This window comes from Falco cherrug, chromosome 3 (genome assembly GCF_023634085.1).
Source record: "Falco cherrug isolate bFalChe1 chromosome 3, bFalChe1.pri, whole genome shotgun sequence".
Classification (NCBI taxonomy): Eukaryota; Metazoa; Chordata; class Aves; order Falconiformes; family Falconidae; genus Falco; species Falco cherrug.
In genome coordinates, this window is record NC_073699.1 from 115,162,469 (window position 1) to 115,184,947 (window position 22,479).

The 22,479-nt window shown below is 43.5% G+C and overlaps 1 protein-coding gene across 7 annotated transcripts in view; it reads left to right on the top strand.

Moving 5' to 3' along the window:
• Window positions 1–298: 298 nt before the first annotated feature.
• LOC102059557 (lethal(3)malignant brain tumor-like protein 3) overlaps window positions 299–22,479 on the top strand; it is a 51,604-nt gene continuing 29,423 nt past the window's right edge. For 4 of the 7 annotated variants that reach the window (XR_008731410.1, XR_008731411.1, XM_055705216.1 and 1 more), the window contains exons 1-6: window positions 299–435; window positions 15,187–15,340; window positions 18,100–18,208; window positions 18,770–18,941; window positions 20,357–20,414; window positions 21,477–21,565. Coding sequence is in view for 5 of the 7 variants with exons in the window: in XM_055705216.1 (XP_055561191.1) it covers window positions 18,147–18,208; window positions 18,770–18,941; window positions 20,357–20,414; window positions 21,477–21,565 (381 nt within the window). In the remaining 2 variants the exon portion in view is untranslated. Of the gene's footprint in view, window positions 470–15,186; window positions 15,341–18,099; window positions 18,209–18,769; window positions 18,942–20,356; window positions 20,415–21,476; window positions 21,566–22,479 lie in introns of those variants that run through there. The other 3 variants (XM_055705218.1, XM_055705217.1, XM_027812985.2) reach the window with 3 other exon arrangements.

Genomic DNA, 22,479 nt, shown 5'->3' on the forward strand with positions numbered 1-22,479 from the left:
AGTGCCAGCCTGTCCCAGTTCATCCCCTCCCAGTACCAGCCTGTCCCAGCTCATCCCTGTCCCAGTGCCAGCCTCCCCAGTTCCTCCCCATCCCAGCACCTGCCTGTCCCAGTGCCTGCCCCGTACCGGCGCCTAGTCCCGTTCCATCGCCAGCCGTGTCCCAGCTCATCCCCGTCCTACTGGCAGCCTGTCCCTGGGGCTGCCGCATCCCAGTGCCCAGTCCCATCCCAGCGCCGTGGGTCCCAGTCCCGCTCCCAGTGCCCCATCCCGCCCTGCTCCCAGCGCTGCCTCGGCCGGGGCCGGGGCCGGGGCCGGGGCCGGGGCCGGGGCCGGGGCCGGGGCCGGCGCGGAGCGGGACGGCCGCGCATGCGCCCCGCCCTCCCGCGGGACCGCCGGGGCACTAATTGTTGCCGGAGTTAAAGAGAAAAACCCCCGGTACGTGAGGGAGGCACCGGGCGGCCGGGCCGGGGTGAGTCGGGGCGGCGGGGGGCACGGCGGGAGCGCGGGAAGCCGCCGGCCGCCATCTTGTGGCGGGGGGCGGTGGGGCCGAGACGGGCCGAGACGCTTCGCCGCGGCGGAGCCGCTGGGCCCCGGGGTCCGTGAGGGGAAATGGCGCCTCGGGGGTGAGGGCTGCCCCGCGCCCCGTCACGGCGCGGCCCCCGGCCGGGCCGGGCTCCTCTGCGGGGGTCTGCACCCCGCCGGGGGCTGAGGGGACCCCTCGGCGCGTCCCTGGGCGTGAGGCTCCCGCTGGGGGGGAAAGTGTGTTTCCAAACCCGCGGAGCGGAAAGTCCGCGGCAGAGCTCGGCTGAGGAAGCTTTGGGAAGACGAGTTTAAGTTGTTCACCGGCTACGGAGCGAAATTATAAAAATATGTCCGGTTTCTCTGTTGGCTTTTTGCCCGTTTCTAATGAGTCTACAGAGGTGGCTGTGAAAATTAGCGTTACCCGGCCGCAACGCCGGCAGAAACTTTGTGGGAGTGCGAGAACTCAGAAATGTTAAAAAACATATAAATACAGCGCAATAGAATGAGGACTGGGAGGTTTACCCAAGACTTGAAGGATTTAAGTTTGAAAATAGAGATTTTTACATGCAGGGGGGAAACCCCCAAACTTTCTGACGGCGAGTTCAAAGACTAGAACTAATAACATTTTTTGAACAGAGGGATAAAAATAATACTTAGGAAGTATTGATGTAGGGATGGGAATGGGATAATCGTAATGATTTTTGGTGTTCAGAAAAAAGGGATTAGGACAGTTTTATTGATGCTTGGTGCCACAAGGAATTGGATTAGATTTTTAATATGAAAACATTTAATTTACTCAAGTATTGCCCAGATAAGCTGAAAAAAAGAAACAAAAACAAACACACGTTGGTCTGTAATTGGGATTAAGGGAGAAAGAGGTCTGATCTTTTGTGCCAAATTGCATAAGAGCTTTCTGGTTCATGTCTTATTATGTAATGAAACAGAAGGAAAAGGAGGCAAAATGGGTACTTGATGCTGCAAACTCTTCTTACCATGCAGCAATTAACAGCCATCCGATGCGGTCTTGTTAGCGTTGGTGTTTTGCTTCCCGGCTCTTCCTTGTCCCATCTATCTAGATTATATTTTTTGAGGGTGGGGACGAGTCTCTTCCTCAGTGAGTCTTTCTACTTGGCAGTGTAAGATCTGTAATAATAATTAGTAAGAGTCCCCAGGGTAATTTGCAGGATTGTAGTCTTATAAAGTAATTACAGATGCAATTAAAACAGAGGACATTTTTGGCCTCTGTGCTCTAGTTTTGGCCTCAAATTGATTGCACCTTACATTGCAAATAATCCCTTTAAGGCTGAATGCGTGTGAAATAAATTGTAATTCATCGTGAGTGCAGAGGTGGAAATGGAGCCCGAGTTTGAGCTGCTGAGTACAACTGGGTACAACTACTGGGCAGATTGTGCAGGGCCAGTTCCATTTTTCTTGGCCAGAGTTAATTTATCTTGCCTTTGTGGTTTTTATTGCCATAATAAGTAGGTTGCAGTAGTGTGAGTGGTTACAAACAGATGTGCTCTGCAGATTCCTGACCGACTGACTTCTCATGGCCCAAGGGTGTGTTTTCTTTGCCTCAGCCATGCTGTTTGTCTGCACTTTTTACCACCAGTTCTTTATTTACTGGAATTTTAAGGCAGTAGCAGAAGCGTGGGTCTTTAAACTGACTGTTAAAAGTGGCATCTAGCATCTGCAATTTTACTTTATAATGGTTGTCTTAAAAGTGCATTATCTGCAGGAGAAGGTCTGGCTCTCTGTTATCTCACTTCCACCTTCATGCAAAGCTTTTAGTCTAAACACTTCTAGGTATGATGATATATGTCTAGTCCATTGGTGGAGAGGGGACATGAATTTGAGGGTAAAGCCTCAGTATTACCCCCTTGACCTTTTCTATATGAACACTCATGTTTTTTGAGAGGTGAGCAGTGTGGTGGGCTGCAAACCTGGCGCTGGGAGATTGGTGATGAGATAGGATGCTCCCAGGGTGGTGATGAGGACGTGGATGAAGGTGTGGAGTGCTGTCTGTTCAGCCTTCCTGTGCCAGTCCGTGCCTCACCTCTGTGCAGGAAAGGGGTTTGGAGGCCAAATTCCCTTTACCAGAATTTGCACAATTTGCATATCAGGGAAACACAGTTAACCTGGGTCAAAACCAGACTGAACCACGGCAGCAGTTACTCTGGAACTTTACAGTCTTTCTGTAAAACAACAAGGAGGTTCCTGAGTTGCAGTGTCAATTCTTCCTCGAACACTGTTCCTGCTCTCCCCAGTTTATAATTTTTAATCTATTTCAGCCTTTTCTCAAGCCCTCCATCAGTGTGTTGTCTTGAGGTACAGGAGAGGGAAGAAGGTAGAACAGTGGGCTGAAAAATTAAATTAGAGACTGGGGGGGGAAATGACCAAATGTTTACTTGTTAATGAAGGCTGGCAGCTGAATGCTCCCACACGTGGAATCAATTAGCAGTCAAAGCAAACAGAGATCCGACCAGACCCCGTCCTTCCTAATTAGTAGCACTAACTGTGCTCTGCAGGTGAGGTATGTATGCAGATGTGCTTTGCTAAATTTGGCAGGTTACTTTCCAGAGGATGGTTCAACTTACTGGTAAAATACTTTACCTCCAGGGAATGGATGTTTTATTAGTAGGTTTAGCATCTTTTGGCTCGTCTCCTGTTTTTTTAAATTTCTGATTGAATCCAGCAAAATGATGGGATAAAAGCATGGTAGATCCAAGCAAACAGAGGTAGCAGCTGTATTCATGAACCACACAGGATTTGTTTTGATAACCCTGTTTATGCTGTAGCTTTTAAACCAAACAAAATACATGATTTAAAAGCCAGAAACCTGAACAGAAGAAGCAGCAGCAGAGATCATTCTTGACTGGTCTGAGGCAGATCAAAGCTTCCTCCTGCGTTGCTGTTTGGCTGGTAGCAGGGCGGTGCAGAGCTGAGGTCCTGTTGGCACATCAGAAATAGTCACCGCTGTTAAATCAATCGTGTGGCTCGTCTGCCCCTTTGGGGTAGGGTTGGTGGAGGCAGGAGTTCTGGAAGGCTTGTAGGGGTGTGCTGTGTCTTCCAACCTGCATCAGAATGTTTTTTTCAGATAGTACCTGGTGGCTGTTGTTGCAGTCCTGCTGCTCCCTTTTCTCTTTGCATGTAGTTTGTTGGGTTGTTCTGGGGCTTTTTGACTGCTTCCTTGTATCTGGTTTGTACAGTGCTACTTCATGGTGTCCCCAGAAGCTGGAACATAAATGGTGAGAATGCTGGAGCAGGGAGAAAATAGCTACAGTGAATTTACAGGGTGAGCTGCAGTAGTTGCAGCTTCCACTTCCCTTTTGAATGCTAAACTCATGTGCTCTTCTCCAGGCTCCAGGGAGATGCTTTATTCCCTGTGCTGTGTTTGGAGGGTGTCTGTATGGCTCGAGAGGGACGGCAGTGTGGCACAGGACCCGGGAGCCTGAGCCCCGTCCTGTCCACACCAGTGCACGGCAGCCTCAGCTCTGGTTTCCTCATTGCTGCTCTCCACTTTGGCAACTTTCAAATGAGATAGCATAAGACCGGATCACGTAGAAGTTTGGGGGTTTTTTTAAATAAAGTAAACACATAGGAAAAAGGTCAGTCCCGTAAAGGTGTCTTTTTTTAAAAAAAAAAGTTTATTCCTAATAATGCAAGGCCCTTACCTGCTCAGCAGTCCTTTCCATTGTCATTCACTTGTATTGAAACCAGATGCAAATTTCTGTACTTTAGTGGGTCACCCTTGGCTGCAGAAGGGGCGTCAAGGAGGAATTGCCTCTGAAATGCCTGGAGAAGGTCAGGAGCTGTCTTTGCTCGCTCAGTTGAGAGAGCAGACATGGCGAGATTGGGGATGGTACTGGGTTGTTAGAGAAAAATAGTATCTCAGCTCTGGTTTGTAACTCTTACAGTACCAAAGCTGATACAGGGATATTTGAGCCCAAGGCATCATTAGTTTATCCTCATTTTATGAATCACAAGATGTTTATAAATCACATTTGGAAATTGTTGGTACTTCTGTGTGGATTGTGGGTGAGGTTTTTTTTCTCTCTTCTTTTGAGTTAGGTGGAAATTTGGGTTATAACTTTTCACAGTGAAAAGTTGGGTGATGTAGTCAAAGTGTAGGGTTCTGGGCACTTGCACAGATGCTGCCAGTGAAGCTCCAAAGTGCACACAAAATCTTTAGGAAATCAAATAGGACTAAGCATATACTTAAGCACACTGTTGGAACAATAACAGTGATATTGCTTACAGAATTTGCACATTTTCTTCTCCCGCTCACCTTTCATGACTGTGATATCAATCCATGTACTTCCTGAAACTTCTGGTGGGGAGGGAGGGATGGAAAATGGCTTCTGTATGTGTGCAAGCTGTGCTTTGTTTCATGTTATCTGAAAAAGTACTTCTCTAGGTTTTTGTTTAATTAGTTCCTTGACTAAACACTTCACTTTTCAGACTCAGATAGCTTTCTAAGAAGATTCATTTTTGACCTAACCCTTTCTGCAACAGGAACAGCAGTATTTTTGCAGTTTCTCATTGTATTTAACACAAAGAAGGCATGTGATGCTTAATTGAAAGAAGTTTGGATGTTTTTATATGGCCATCTGTGCCAGATTTTACTTCAATTCCTTCATTCTGTAGTAATGCTAAATCTGCAAATAACAATTTGACTGCATACTCTACCAAGCTATTTAGAAAACAAATACCAGAAGAAAAATCTGTTTTGCAATTTTTGTTGCACAATTATGTACACAGAATATGGGCACTCTGGCTGGTTCTGCCTCCTGACTGCAGCATCGAATGGATCCAAAAGACAAGCCTACACGTACTTGTGGTTTTTAAGCTTGCTTCATCAATTCTTTGCACTTTTTTCTTCTGGAATACTTGACATACATTATTCAACATGAAACAATTGTGGCTGGTGTCAGTATGGCGCATAAAAAACTTGTGGAGTAGGTAGGTACTGGTAGTTTTGGAGTTCAAGACTAGACTCCTTAACACCAGTCATTTGGAGTTTAGATAACCAGCCTTAATTATTCCCCAGAAAATTATGAGTATTCAGAAAAGTACAACATAATAAAATGGCTTCAGAACAGAAACAAATAACTAGTGCAGAGATTTGACATCCCTTTAAAACATCTGTCTGGGAGCCTACACCCAATGTGCAGCCATTGTAGATGTCAAAAATGTTGGCGGACACAAAACATTATGGGAAATGGCTGCTGCTTTTGATTGTTTTCATTAACTAATTCCACTTTAAGGGCATGTTTTATTGCAAAAGTAATTATCTGTGTCTTACTTAAACATGTAAGTGGTGTGACTGAACTTTTAGTTTTCCATTAGGAGATATTTATTTTTTTTTTCCCCCAGCACGGCAGTTTTTATATTGTCACAAAATTGACAATATCTTGAATCACAAATCTTACAGCTTCCTTACAGGTCATTAAGTTTTGAGTGAATATAGTAATGATCACGAGTGATGGAAAGTATTTATATCTTGCATCTGTTGTTGGAGAAATCGGGTCAGATTTAGAAATGGCAGAAGTTCCAGCATCTTGCTAGGGGGGGCTTTGGGTTGCTCCTGCAGAGGTGCTTCTGAACATGATGGGTTTTATGGTGTATGGTTTCTGTGTGGCACTGGGTGACATTCGTTAGCATGTGCAAGTGTTACAGTGGTATAAGCAGTTCCCAGAGGCCAGGATTAGCCGTGTCATGGTCTCAGGCCTCGAGGGGACATACCTGAGCCTCCTGGCTGGGCCCGCTGAGTGTGAGGTTTGCACAGGGCTTTGTCAGTGGCCGGGTGCCTTCCCCAGAGTCACCATTCTTAGCAAGCAGGAGGAGATGAAAAGCTGGGGAGAAGCAGCATCAATGCTGTTAATGAAAGTTACAAAAGTGAAGGTAGGATGTGCTTCTGTTCCTCACTTTCAGTAAATGAACAGAAAGTGTAAACTGTGGACATGGAAGTAGGTTTTGTACCTTCTTTTGCATCCCTCCCCTTCTATTTGGAATAGGTCGAAATGCTCTCCAGTGGAGCGCTGAGTGCCTCGTGCAGCTCCTGCAGCAGGAAGGACAGGAGAAAGGCTGTTTCCTTGCTGGCTTCACAGCGTCACATAAATCTAAAGAGAAAGGTAGCAAAGCTAGTGTGATCATAGATGGAGATAGACTAGAAATGAGGCAGCGCCACGCTCAGCCTTCGCAGTCAGATGTGCTGCTGCTGACTTGCCGCACGCTTGCTTTTCAGTGCGCTCCGTGGGGAAGGCTGGCTGGCGCGTCAGCGGGGCGGGGAGCGGGGCTGTGTGTAAATCGGGAGCTTTGCAGACCGTGCGTTCATGTAGCAAGCAGCCGCAGCCTGAAATAAATCCGTGCGTGTGTATATATTTGACACAACTGTGTCAAGAAACCAAGAGATAGCAGCTTACGAACCGTTATGCTGGTTTGGGCTTAATACTAGGATCAGCTGCTGGGTTTAGAGTAAACTCACAGTATTGCTGTCTGATCCTATAAATTGATTTAAGTTGTATTGCCATGGTGACTGTTTATTTGTCTCCCAGCGTAATACCACCTAAGCATAATCCATACATTAATGTGTACATAGGGTAACCTTGAAAGGGCTGTATTGTACAAATGAACATGGCAAACTCCCGAAAACCAGAGCAGTTTATCTTGGCAGTCCTGTGGCAGAGCTATGACAAGAAGCGTTTGCTTCCTCTCCGTTCCAGCCCATGCTGTGAGGCCAGGGCATCCCTCTACCTTCCTCGACTGTTTCCCTGCTCTGATCTTTCAGAGCAGTATTTTCCTTGTTTTGTAGTTAAAATTTTTCTCTCTTTTCCTGAGAAACAAAAATTAGTAAGAAGTACAATGGGTGGAGCCTGGGATTCCTCAGTTCTGAATTTTATCTTCGCCCCTTCACTGACACAGGTAGTGAAAGCACTTCAGTGTTCTTCACACTGTTAAATACTTGCCAGTGGCTATTAACACTTTAGGCATTGGTACGGTTTCTTTGCAGGCTGTGAAAAGTTCATTTGAGACCTTGACTGATGAGTTTCCTGGAGGTGAGGCTGTTTTTTTTTCTAGTAATGGTATTAGTTCAGCCTTGCAAAATATTACTTGCCTGAGGTGAGTAATAGGCTTTGATGGGTAAGTAAAGTATCATCAGTCATCATCATAGAAAGGGACAGGCAAATGATTTTTGTGTCTGAACTGCTAAGTGTTCAAAGCAGTTCCTGAGACCAGATTAGTTGTGCCCTGTGAGAAGTCATGAAATTATTTTTTTTTTGTTGTTTCTGCTTAAAAATTGCAGTTTGGTTCTCCACTAACGTCATAAGAGTGACTGGCAGGTCTGATACGTTGGGTGTTAGACACCCTGCCAAATCTTACAAGAAACTGAGGATGCACAGAGTTCTGAATGCCAACTTGCTTTGAGTGCACTTAACACTGAATGAAATGATCAGCTTTTGCTAGGTTTCCCATTCTGTTTTGGGGAAGAAAGGTGGTTTGTAAGTCAGTTATTCCCAGAACAGCACAGTATCAGATGGTTTTCTCGGTGCCAGCTGCTTCTCAAATGGAATTTTGCCTCCTGGTACGTGGAGACTTAGCTAGAAGGGCTGCAGACATCAGTGTTGTTGCTTGATTTACAGTCTTGGGTTTTATTGCTTCGTTGTGTTTCTCACATTTACCCTCTTATAAAGACACTGAAATCCTCATGTCTTTAGGAATCAACCTGGCAGCATCTGAAAAGGGACTTCGGTTGAAATGTTTCTCTTCCCATTAGGTCTGATAGCGTATACAGAAGTACAGTGAACCCCCATCCACCCATTCAGTCTTCACGATTTTGTTTGTATGAACTTGTGCCTCTTTTCCTTTTTTTTTTTTTTTTTTGGGGGGGGGGGTGGGGGGCGGTCCTAAGGCAAGATGGATGTTAAAAGCCAAAGCTGGTTTTCTACAGTAACGATGAAGCTCTTTCCCAAGGCTGCACTATTGTTCACTGGTAGAAACGAGATCAAAACCTGGGTATTTCTGACCTCTGCCTGTGGATTCCCTATCTAAAGTTCAAGCGCAGAAGTCTGGGTGGTAGCATGTTAATTATGAATCATTATCTCTGCCAGCATGGTAGTCATTTATCATTTCATAAATTTGAATCTATGACTTGGGGCTGCATGACTCATCTGAGTTTTGCTGTATCTTTTGCATTAATGTTTCGAAGTCTGAAAATTTTAAAGATGAAAAGCAATCACAAATATGGACAAATGGGGAACATTCATGCCTCACTACAGCTCTTTGAAATGTTTGAAGTTAGTTTCTGCTGTCTTTTTTTAATTGCACAGTTTGCTTCCTTTTATTGGGCTATCTTGATTTTATTGTAGGTTTTACTGATAGGGAATGTTATAAGAAAAGTAATTTCTTTACTATATTTTTCAAGGGGTTTTACTGGATTTATAAAATGCAGAGATGTAAAAGGCTCATTATTGTATCAGGTCTTCTCTGGTTAGCACAAGATTATTGTCTAGATTGTGATTTTTGACAGTTTTCCTGGCCCAGTTTTAAATAAAATCCACAGCTTAATTACTTCTGTCCAAGTATCCTCCAGGCTCCTTCTCCCAGAGGGAGCTGTGTAAGTAGTCTTGGTGTTTGAGCTGCTTGATTTTAAAAGCCTGATTGTAAAGAACATCTAAAAAGTGATAGTTTTGCCCTTGCTGAAACTGGCATCAAAACATTGGCTACAAACGAGTGCTTATAGATGTACAAGGCTACATCAGATGTTAATGTATGGTGAGCCTTGGGCGGCAGTAGTTCAGTACCACCCTATGTAAGGCTTGTTTAGTCCCGTTTGTAACTTTCCGTAGCGCTGTGGAGCTGCGGTGGCGCCATTGTGTTGTGTGTACGTAACCACGGATACCAGCGCGCATCTCCCGCGCCTGCGGTTCCGTTAGAGCCGGTGGAAGCTGAGCTGGCTTCTGCAGCTTGACTGCTGCTCTGCTTTGCTCCCGTTTTCACCCTCCTGACTCGTTCTGACTAGCCTATATGCAGCTCATCTTCACAGTTATGCAGGATTGTAAGTAGCTGGAGTTTTATATTTGGGGGAAAAAAGGAAGAGATCCTCCTACAGGAATTAGGTTGCGATATCTGAAGATATTTGGTATTCCAGTTTACAAACATCTGTCCTGGTTTTAACCCAATTTAGATTATCATAAAGAGCTGTGATGCTTGAATGAGAGTTTCAGGAATACTCAAACATCAGATATTATCCTACCTCAGATCTGTGGTTTTGCCTTTGGCTGAATTAAATTTATACTTTGAACCTGTAGGTAGAAGGTCTAGCATGTGGAAGGCTTCACATCAAGAGTGGAGTTCACCTGCCCTTACTTAAGCACTTGGCAGTTAAAAGCCTGCCCTGGCAGTGTATCTTAAGGCACTTTCCAGTGCTCCAGCAGAGAGCCAGTCTGCCAGAGGCAGATCAAGCACATGGGCCTTGGGTGATGCCTGCTCTTGCTGTAAGAGCTCAGAGTGACCTTGTTGAACTCAAGCATTCAAATGTCAGAGCAAAGACCCCTGCCGTGGGCAGTTTTGACCCATTCCCGCAGGAATGCAGTTGGACCTGTCAGTTGAACTGTGCATTTTGTACTTAACATCAGTGGTTTTGCTCACACTAGAAAAATTAGTAGAGCTGACAGTTCAAGAGAAGATTGTGAATTTTTTACATTTTTTTTTTTTTTAAGCAAGCAGTTACGTTCATGGATTGAAAATACTGAGGCTACGTTTAAAGGGCATGAACATACAGTTAATTTATGGTCAGTGTTTGGTTAATGTCTACCACAAAAATTGTTGAGTAATTGGATATGGGGAGCCCGTATAGCAGTGTGGCTTTTAGTCGAGTCTTCTAATGGAGCCCATTAGTTTATTTGCTGGGATGTGAAAGCAATACATGGCGCTTAAGCATTTTAAGAGCTTTATAGCATTTCTAGTGCAAAGCCTTGACATTACAGCAGTATAGAGGGGCCTGGAAACAGCTGTTAGATGCTGCTGCTCCCCCCTGATGTGCACAGACTTTTCACTTGTATATGAGTTTGTGCATACAGCTGTGTATTTGTGTTTCTGTAATTTTAAATCCTGGTACTCCTAATATCCAGACCAAAGCTCCTACTGAATCCAGAGGCTCTAGGATCTTGCTAGTGAACTGTAATTGGCAAAAATGTCATACAAATCAAGTAACTGTTAAAACTTACTGGGTTTTTTTGTCCTCAAGCTGTACATATGCTTAACGCTCTCAGCTTTCTTTTCATGTTTACTGAAGTGTCATGAGCAAAATGCACATTTGACATTTTTCCCATCTTTTGAAACTAGCATTGCTCTGGAAACCCTTAGTGAAATGTGAGCAACAGACCTCTTTATTCTGTGCCTCTTTTTTTGTTTTGTTTTGTTTTCACACCCTAGTTTTCTTTGTTAAAATTAAATAAAGAACCCAAAGACTAAGTGGAAAGATGGAACAGAATGTCCCGGAGAGAATCATCAGCATCCCGACAGCAGACCGCGATATATTGAATGCCTTAGACTGGAAAGACGGCATTGGTACCTTGCCTGGTAGCAACATACAAGTAAGAAACCAAGGAACACAATACATGAGTGGCCACCATGCCTTGGCATCACAGAATATTTGCAATATATTCTGTAGTTTGCACATGAAGGTTGTGCAGAGAAAATACTTTGTTTTAAACAACTGGGTTGGCCTTACCAAGGAAGTGGTGAAGTGTTAGTAATGTTTCTGAAATGATGATACTCCCTCTCTCCTTCAAAATTCTTGCTGAATTGATTTCTAAAGGCAGGAAGTATTTTAAGTAATTGTTTTCTGCTAATGAAAGTTATGGGTCTGATCTTGCTAATCCCCGGTACTGTCCATACAACATACTCTGGGGCAAGAAATCCCATTGATTTCAGCCCACTATGAGAAAGATGTTTTCTCTGAAAGACAAATTTTTGTATTTTGTGGGGTTGAGTCTTTAGATTCTTTTCACATCAGTGGTTGTTTTTCGCAGCTTTTGACAGCTGCCTGTATCTTATGTATTCATGATAGTGACAAATACAGCTGTCGTGTAAATCAGAACCAAGATTTGATGGTCCTAAACATAGTGTTCTGTGTTAGAGGAGGGAGGAGAGTGGGTGTCTGTTGGCTGTTTCCCAAATTACCTTCAACTGTTGCTTCAATTCAGTTGCAGTTCCGATGACTGAAAATGAATACATAAAATTGCCCTCAAGGCTGCAAGTTTTGAATCTTGGGGGGGTGGTGGTGGTGGAAGATCAATTTTCAAGTGAAAAAAAATTGGAGCTGAAGGGACTTGAAAGCTCTGAAAAATCGGATTTTGGTATCATCACATCAGGCATTCAGAATCAAGACCTCCTGCAAGTGTTGACAGTTCCCCTTCCTCCCCTGCTCCTCCTGCCTTTGTGCAGACGGTCTTCTAGACGGGCTGTCAGACCTCACTTAGGCTACGAGGAAGATGCTTCTGCCAGCAGATGTCGAGAGAAAGTGGATGAACTTGCATGCTTGGAGTATTTTAAGATCAGTGGTTTACACTCCCGTAAAACTGCCATGGAATGGGGTCCGCTGACTTTCTAGGAGGTCCTTTGGGTGATTCTTTTGCAGTGGCCTAACTTTTGCCCTGTATTTAATCAAAGTAATTATACTTCTGCTTCTTAAAAGAGCTCAACGGTGTATTGCCACAGGTTCTTTCCTAAACAGCAGTAATGTTCCTTTGCAGACACAACTTCACTTTTATTGATTCCTCATAATAGTAATCAACAAAGCACCACATTATTTTTTAGACAGAAAGACATCAGATAATACTGTATTGTTTTATATTAGATGATCAAGTATAAGAACACTGAGCACCACAGTTAGTGAGTCTGGTAGAAATGTTTAGCTGGAGCATGGTAACTAGCTGCACAGGAAGCCACTTCATTCTTAAGATGCCAAACACTTTTTTTTTTTTTTTAATTTTCCCTCACAGAAGTGCCAAACACTTTTTTTTTTTATTCTTTTGCCATTTAATCCTTCTTTTCCCCTTTTCTTCCTGCTATATTCTGGTTCTTACATGCACAATGAAATATACTTTTCCTTAATTCTCTTCCCAAGTGTCTCAGGAAGGACTAATTCTTTCTGGAGAGTTTGTGTAGATTTCATATTAGCAAATATGCTATTGTGAACTCCTTTGTGTAAAGGAAGGTGCAGTCCTCAGAGCAGCAGTTACGCGTTTCCAGAACTTAGGAATGAGGGATATTGCTTTGAAGAGTCTCGAAATGGAACTGGTGGTTGCCTCCATGGATCAGCCCATCCTCAGCATCAGATCAGAGACCATTAATAAAGATGCTTCTTGTTTTTCTAACACAAACTTATGTTTTCTGTGGCCTGGGCTGGGCTTCACCAGTTTGTGTGGCTGCAGATATACCATTGAATTATTAAAGGAGGAAATAACAGGCTGCTGTCTTCACTGGTTTGAGCTGAATCAGAACTGTTAATTCGTATGCAGGAGCGTCGCTACCCCAGAGACTAATCTGCTAATACAAAATGACACTGGCACCCTTCCCCACCTCCAGCTGAGAGCTCTGCTTCACACTTGCTCGGCTGCTTAATGGCACGTAGAGCTCTGGAGATGTTCCTTCCACTGACCTTCTGCTCATGATGCTGAGCTGTCCTTATCAGCTCTAGCAAGGACCCCTGGGATCTGCACTGTTGTGCTGCTGCTGTTCTGGTGTTTGAGGAAAGTGATAGGTTTCTTCTCTAAACTTAGTCCACTTTAGAATTATCACTTCTCTGAAATAGATTGTTTCTTTTTGTGCTGAAATAAAAATGATGCTCTGTCTCTTCAGGGGTGCAGAGGAAGATGTGAGCTGCTTAGAAGCAAGTCCAGCATCTTTGAAGCTTTAAGAAATACAGGCGTCAGATAAAAAAGGGGGAAGAGAGCAAAGAACGTTTGGGATAAGGCTTTGATAGGGTGCTGGAGGCAGGGTCCTGAGCCCAGGAAGCATGCAGGAGTAGAGGAAGAATGGTGCTTCTTAATGCAATGCGGGGTGCTGCTTCTGAAGCAAATGCTTTTAAACTGGGTTTAGCAGGTTTGAGCGGCTGTGAAAAGATCTCAGACTACTAAAGCTAATCTGCTTTAGAGCAGAGCTTGCACATGCAACCTACCTTTGACTTGTCTCTTTTATTCTGGAGTTCAAGGAGTGAGGCATCTGTCTCTTTTATTCTGGAGTTCATTTTTAGGCATATTTGCTCATCAGAAGTTTGTTGGGTTTTGTGTTGTTTTTTGTTGTTTGGGGTTTTTTTTTGTGTGTGCTCGGTGGCATTTGCAGATCAGGACTAATAAAAGATGCACATTGACACTATTTGGCACAATTTAGTAATTTTGTCTGGACCAATGAAGTGTTCTTTCACAGCCTATGAAATTTTTTAAGCTTAAAGCATAAGAGCCTGTGAAGTCTGCCACATCTTATTCCTTCTCTATAGCTACCCCATGGTAGCTTTGCTTTGTATCTGGAGGGTTTTTCTTATTCTGTGTCTGAATTTACTCATGCCCTGTAGCAGGACAGGCAGTGTGTGTGCAGGGTTGGGAGGCAGGTGCTGTGTTGGAGCAGAGGATGGGTGTGCTAGCAAAACCGCCGTGGGAGCGTCATCTACCCCAGCGGCTGATGGAGGGCTTCTTAAGGGTCAAAACCTGGGGCGACTGGGACTGGGAGCTTGGAGACTGACTCCTGGCCACACTGGTACATGTCACCTACCTACTGCCACTATCTGTGGCTTCTGTTAGGTGTCTTTTCTAGGTTGTTCAGAAAGGGTTGATTTGGATTTGAGACTCTCCCCTCTGTCCTTGGGCCAGGGCCCCACCGTGGCTTTCACTAAGAAGTGGTACTGTGCAAGCAGGAGCTTATCAAACAAAGAAGAGCTAGTTATTTCTCAGTGTCTGCTGTTCTTCAACAGTGTTGCTTGTGCATATCCCCGCATTCCTCTGCTCCTCTGGGAGCACCAGAGTGTCAAGTGTCATTGAAGAAGGGTTGGGAACCGCTTGGCCTCTTGCAGCTCCAGATGCTCACTGCATTTATGCAGTCCTGGCTGTCACTGTGCTCTGAGGTCTTTAAAGCCCAGCCAGCACCAGCTGGAGAACGTACTGGACAAGTTCTCCACTGGAATGTGACTTTTCTGTCAACAGCTGGGTGATTCCTGCTTGCACAGAGATTTTAGGGAAGTTGCTGTACATCATAACTGCAGTAAATGTAATTGTGCTTTGTTGGGTGAATTTCAACCATCATAGCAGAGTTTTGGGTTAAATCGCTTTTCTGAGGGTATTTATTTCGATGTGTTTGTCCAGAGGTCTGGGTTTTATAAGGGGAGCACATCCCAAGCAGGTAGAATTAACGTTGCTTTCCTTCAATGACAACGAAATACATCGTTGGGGATTTCTGGGGGCTCACTGGTGGCATTTTGAGGAAGAGTTGTGTTAGGTGTTTCTCACTTTTATTGTTACTTATTTTTAATGCTTTTTAATGTATATTCAGCCATTTCTTTTTATCCCATACCTAGTTGCTCCTCAGGGAACCGTATTCCTTCCTGTCCCTCTTCCTAGCCCTTTTACTACGGCTTATTTGCTTACTTTCTTCTCTTACCTGCAGTTCTGTGTAAATGAGTTTGGACTGCTAGAAATCATTACTGAATCAGAAGCTGAAGCCATAAAAACTCTTTCAGCCTCAGCAGTAAATGCCAGCCCAACCAGCTTTGCTCCTGCTGCTATCAACGTTTCTGCTGCCTGTAGCACCAATTTGGAAGGTGAGCTTTTTGCTGTGGAAGAGAATACACAGTTTCTGAAAAAGCTTCTAGAAACGGGTCTAACTGAAATGTGTGTTTTAGTAGCGTGGTGCTCCCTGGTGCAGCATGTGGAGTGAGTCTCTGCCTCATTCCAAATAATTCAAGAGTATTTAGAGTGAGTGCAATTACTGCATAGTTGTAACAGTACTTGGTGCACGCATTGTGCTCGCCTTTGTGGAAGGTAAGTGTGGTTATGTAAATGATCTGGGCTAGATTTGTTGATACAGTCAAACATCCCTGTCACGCTGAGCCTTACTGGACTGCTCTTGGGGCGACAGGAGTTTCCAGCGTTACTCCTTTCTCTGGTTGCATGCATTAGGCAGTGTGGACCATGAATGGATGGCACAGTGCTGTGCTAACCTGGGATTCCTGGCTCAGGATGAATTCCCAGTAGTGTTATCTTTGCAAGAACATTCTTCAGAATCTTCTCTAACCTGGCTCCTGCTAGGAGTTACTCTGTTAGCCATAAGAGGTTTTAGGTTTCCAAGGCTACTGTAATTGAAACTTGGGGAAAACTTGAGTTTTAACAGGATAATACAAGCATGTTATTGGACATGCACACCTGTGTAAAACAAAAAGTATCTCAGTTCTTACTGTTTATCCAGAAACCAGTAGTTCAGAACAGAATATATTTATATGATAACCTCTGAGCTCTTTCACTGCAGACCACTCAGTTAAGCTGGCCAGCCTCACTTGCTTCAGTAAATCACTAGTTTCCTTTGATTAAATTACTGTTTCAGTAGAGCTCCCTTGCAGGTGTGCCTGAGTGTCTTCCAGAGAGCACTAATGGAGACCAGTGCTAGGGAGTGAGTGACAGCTGAGAGCTCTCATCCCGAGAGTGCCATCAGCCATCCAGCGTAAGGTCGTATTTTAAGGATGCTCTTGGTTAAACGTAACAGCATGTGGTTGTGGCACAGGGAGCCCTTGGTAGGTTGCCCTGGCACCTTGTACTGAAACAGATCATCTTCTAAGGTGGCAGGAGACTTGAGAAATAGCTTGGGACACACAGGCACCACAGGATAGCAGCTGGAGCCTGTTCAGTCTTCAACATCATCAGTGCATCCTGGTGCAGTAGTTGGAAGGACGTTAACTGTATAAGGTTTGCGGTAGCGATGCTGGATCCCTAGTCAAGGCAGAGATACATCACTGAATTCATGCATCCCTATGGTTAGAATTTCTTATTTGAGAAAAGAAGGATCTCTTGTTTTGTTGCCTGCCTGGGCAAGCGTCTGCTGGTTGGCTTTCCCCAGGATTTTGATGGAACTGTTTCTGTTTTCGGGTAGGAAGGCTTTGTACCTGTCTTCCCTGCTGGCTTTTCTCATCTTGAATTTCATTGTAAGCTCTGCAGGTTCCCTTACACTTACAGGCATTCGCTTACGCTCCTGCTGATTGTGGGTCATTCTCCTCGTCTATGCCAGCTGAGGAGTTGTCAATCCATCTGGTGAAGAACCAGCTCTTAAATGGACACATCAGCACTAAGAATTTTTCACACCCTCTTAGTCCAAGTGTATTCCATAGATCAGTGTGACTTCTAACTGAGCAGAGATTTTCAAGCACTCTATGTTCTTGCAAGTTTTCCCATTTTTGTCTTTTTCCTGCCTGGAATCATGGGTCCCCGATGGCACAGGGAGAGGCTTTAAGTTGTGATACAAGCAGGCATGCGTGGACTCTGTGCGTAGGCAGTCTGTCTGCCCAGTTCCAGCCAGGACCTTCTGACATCCGTATTGGGCTACAGGGAGCGATCAAATATAAATGAAAAACGTCAGCTGTCTTAGCAGAACGAGTACAAGTACTGGTGAGGAGACTATGAAAATGGCTTTAAACAAAAAAGCAAAGTGACTCATTTTTCCACATTCTGGATTGTGTGGTGTGTTTTTTTCTTTTTTTCTTTTAAAGTGTTTAATGGTGCGTTCAAAAATGGATTGATCAAACCAGTGCACACAAATGGTGCCACTAAAAGTAGAAGAGGAATGATGTATACTTAGGAGCCCCTGTGCACAATTTGCATGTCAGGTTAATTGAGCAAAGTGTGCGTCAGGATAGTGCAGATGCCTGGTAATGGGTATCACTATAGTTGTGTTTTGCTAAAATATTAAACATAAATTAATTTGCATTAGGAAGAACTGAAATCATAGGAGAAAGTAAACATGAATGATGTATTGGAGTTATTCCTTACATTTTCGTGCTTTCATTCAAATGAAAGATTGATACATAGCCCTTGCTATATATAGAAAGAATTGTTTCTGTTCTTCCATCAAGAATGTTCTATTTCCAGAGGCTGCCTACAAAGGATTTTCATGGGTACAAAGTATATATAAAGGTGGAAGTTTTTGAACTTAACCAACTATATTAAAAGTGTCCAAACAAGATGGACTTGTTTGACATTTGTCTTTCAAGTTAGAGGGTTACTTGGAATAAGGAAATATAAAAAGTAATTTGTAACTATGTCCTGGTTATAGCCTTGAGATTATATTCTCCTCTATCACTTTTACAGGTGGCAGGGTTTCTCAAAAATTAAAATATTACGGACAAAGGGGTTTTCCTTTAATGAGGTGGTACACTTTTTCTGTGTGGCAGCACACAGATAACAATTACTTCCCTCGAAACAGAATACTGAGGGTCACTTAATGAAAGTTTGTAAAGGACTTTGGCGGAACAGATTGCATCAAAGGTGTTTCAACATTTTAATTTAATAGTTGTCTTTTGGTTTGCTTCTGCAGTGCCCAGACAATACGTGCCCTGCTTCAATTTCCAAACCTGTGAGCAAATGGATTGTTTTGAGAATGGAAAGTTTTGTACTCAGATGGGCTCCCAGCAGCACAGGGACAGGTAAGGAAACCCCAGACTATTCCTCTTCTGTGTTCAAAAACCTTTAAAGAGAACAGCATGGTAAAGTGTTGCTGTGACTAGAATGAAATCCTCAGAGCCAGTGTGACAGTGGCATGGCTGAGGCAGAGCCACCTGCGCAGCTCTGCCATTGACCTTCCTGTTACCCTTGAGGCTCCTGTGCCAGGCAGGAAAGGTCCTCTCCGGAGCTCTGTCCTTGTTTCTCTTTGCAGCCTGCAAATGCTGGTTGTGTGCTCAATGCCTCAGTTTCCCCATCCTACAGATAAGGATGATGTCATAACTTCCTTGTTGTGTTAGAGTTGGAAAAATGCAGAATTAAAAACCCTCTTGAGCTGCTCTGGTGGTGAGAGCTGTGCCGGTACTCTGGAGTGCTTTTAAATGGTATATATCTGGCAAATCCTGCAGACACAATTCACTTCTCCAGGTTCTCAGTTCTCAGCCCAGGCATGCTCATTCTTCTAAACTGGTACAGAGACACTGGGAATACTGCAGGAGCATTGTTGCACTTTTAATTTGATTTTGTTTTCAATTTTGGATGTTTAGTGATACCAGAGACATTCCAGATGATTGCAGAAACAGGGGAAATAGTAGAAATCTTAATACCAGCAGTGGCTGTCAGGTGAATGAGGCTGACAGACCTGTCAAACGTCTCAGAAGGAAGAGAAGACTGCTTCTGGAGTCTGAAGATGATGAGGAAAATGCAGATGAGGATGAGGTAAATGAGGCTGCATGTGTTTTCTTTGAAGAGAACTGTGAAAAGCAGGGACAATTCTGTGTCTCAGATTTCACTGTGGAATGCAAACGGAGCTGAGGGAGCTTGCTCTGTGCCCACAAGAATGGTCTGGGCCTGCTCCTGGTGTCCATCAGTAATGAGAATGTCAGTTATGAAGTCTGAGGAGTCATAAGGGTGAATAGCTCATGTGAAATTGAAGTCAAAGTCAACATTTCAGACTGTAACTTTATAGTTCTAGTTATAGCCCTGTGCACCAAGTGTATTTCACAGTAATAAAAGCACGTGCCTCCAAAAATACTTTAACTACAGTCAGGTGCTGTTATGTGATATTGAAGATTAGTGTCGAACCGCAGTTTGATTAGGCACTTGCATGGACACTCATTACACTGCTAGAAACCTGTGTTAATGGTGGATGAATAGAAGTACCTCAGTCCTGACCTCATCTTTTTTTAACTTCCATTAAGCATCTTAACTCCCTTTAGGGGCCTTTCTTTGTGCAAGCCTCCACTCTGCTACCATGTGCATAGCTTGTAAGGCCTGAGACATTTTATTTATATTCATGCATTGCACATGCTTTTGTAATACAGAGACACTGGGGTAGGTGTTCGTTGGTAATGCAAGCTGAATGTTGTGAACAGTTTAACTCAACTTGTTGCTCAGCTTTTCTCCGTGATGTATATAAGATGTTTTAAAGAAGCACTTGCATTCTGTCTCCCCCTTCCTCCTCCTCCTCCTTGTTTGAAACTGCCCCCCTGTCTCTTCTGGGGCATGTATGGCCGGCAGCTTTACATTTCGGATTTTGCCCTTTTTGGTTTGCTTTGAGAAATGACAACCCTGGGTGGATTAAACATGAGCCTGAAAACCACAGAGGAGAAACGTGAATGGCAATCTGGCTTGGAGTGTGACACAGGGAGACCACATTTTCTGGGGTGTTCATCTATGAAGCTTCTGCGTCCTTCAGGGCTTCATAAATGACTTTTTTTCTGTATCCATTCCCTGGCATAGATGGACATAAGAACCTCTGAAGGCAAAAGGAAAATGGAGCGTTACAGTAAGGTTGCTGATGTGATCAGTAAATCCTGCGTTGCAGAAAGCAAATCCTGTGTATTGTGATGGAGGTTTTGGGCCCATGTTGCTCTACAGTAGCCATATTTAAATGAACTTTAGTAGCGTATATTAAATAATTTATAAAGCACTTTGGGATACTGCAGGATCAAAGTTATATATGTAACATACCCTATTAATGTTCTTGCAGGGTTATTTAAAAGAAAATGAAATGCTAGCTAATAGTCCTGTTAGTTACATGTTACATCCTTATTGTACCTGCATTGTGAGATGATCAAAGAGGGAGGAAAAAACAATATTGCTAAACTTTTTTTTAACATATCTGTGTCTAGGAGAAGAATAAATCAAATAATATGAAAAGCCGCAGAAACACTAAACCAATAAAACAAGGTGAGCTAAGCTCATAGTCTCTTTTCTTTAATGTTTATAGATTTTTTTTTTACTAGCTATTATAAAATGAATAATAGTAAACAGAAGAGGAAAGGACAGTAGAGCTCATTTCACATTCAGAATAGCTTATTAGGTACATGACCCTCTTACCACAGTCAATCTTCTGAAATGTATTAGCAAGAATATACTAGATTTGCCTGCATGATGGGCACAGTGTAGAGGATCTAGAAGGAGACAGCCTGATCCAAAGCTCACTGAAGGCAGTAAGAATCTTTTTTCAATTGACTTTGGAGAGCTTCATAGCCACAGACTACAAATGCTAAATAGAAAATAACAACAATCAATTGACAACATTTGATTGATTATAGACTATGGGTTACATTTAGTATCTAGCTTAAAGGAGTTAGCATATGTAACTGGGGGGAGATTTTTAATATGCATTTAAAATGTAATTTTCAGTGTGTATGACCTTGGTCCTACTAGAATGAATCCAAGCACCTACCGAAGTTGTTTTCATCATCTGAGTGCTGGTAGCTGCCTCTCTAGTAGATGCATTGTGGTATTAGCAGGTTATAAATACATCTGTATATATATATATATTAAAAAATACTCTTGTGAACTGAACAAAAATTCACTTGGTTTTTGATTTGTTTTGTTTTAGGTTTATTTCAGCTGTAATTATATGCCTCCTTGTGCTGTCTTTTAGTTCATAATCTAACCCCTTATTTCTCTGTGAAATATCAGGAGAAGGAATTATTTTCCACAATTTTATTATATCTTGTCCAAACTTCGCAGTGGCAACTTTCCATGGGCAGCTTGCCAGCAATCCGGGTGCCACGATTCATTTGACCTGTGATACATTTTTTTTTTTAATGAGAAATGAGCACGTTTTCCTACTGCTGGAATTCATACCTTTCCTCAAAAGTTGGGTAACACTGCCTCCTTTGGGGTACAACAGCAAAACAGCATTGGTGTGTACATGGGAGGAGAAAGAGAAGAGAGGGCACAGCAGGAGGCATCTAAGAGAAACACTCATTTTTCTCTTTATTTTTGATTGCTTAGTTGTTCCTGGAAAGAAGAAGGTATGGAACTGGGTTTCCTACTTAGAAGACGAACGGATGCCAGCTGCTCCCCTAAAACTGTTCAGAGAGGTTGGCAGCTTTTTCAACTCTCTTGCTATGTTTTTCTCAGGCAACATCACAGAATTACTAACTCAGTAGAGGTAGGATTGGAGACTGCCCTCAAGCCAGCAGTTACGTTTATGAGTTGTTTCGGTACAAGCAAGCAGTAAAACCCCCACGTTTGTTTCCAGCCCTGAAGCACTGTGGAAACAGGCATCTGCCCTGTGAGTCTCATCTCAGACCAAGGTGTAAAAAATGCTGGTTGAATCTCAGTCAGAAATAAACAATGATTGTTTCAATCTGCTTTGGGTAGCTCTGGAGCAATGGGCAGTTAGGCAATCTCCAAGTACCATTGCAGAGGGACAGCTTAATGCCTTTCATATGTCCTGTGCTTGGTCAGTGGTGGTACAACACCCCTTCCAGCCTTCCTCTGTAGAAAGCTGCAAGTCAGTCAGCCCTGTGAATGTTGCAGACTGTCTCAATGAGAAGTGACTGTTACGAGGGAGGCGGTAGGAGTTGTGTTTGTTCAGAGTCCCATGCACTGAAGGTGCAGGAGGCTGAGTTTAGCCTTGCTGAAGCTGCTTCAGTGCACCAGCCCACATTCAAAGTTCAGCTCCCAGTGAGCTCTCCGAAGCCAAGGGCTGTTGGCACCTTACAGCGTGAGGTGAGAAGGAAAGTCAGGTATCTGCAGTAGATGCAAAAAACCATTTGCAGTTCAGATTTATTTTAAGCCTTTACTATACTTCACGTTTAATTTGGATTAAGACTGCAAATAAATGAAAACCCCAAATGTTTTCTGGAATGACTGTGTAAATGGGCTCCAGATCAAACATGCCTTGTGCCTTTCACCATTTAACAATGGGAGTTACCTTTTGGGAAAATCTGGATTGCTGACCTTGTGCTGACACAGGCAAAGTGATTTGGGCTTTCCTGGCTCTTTACTT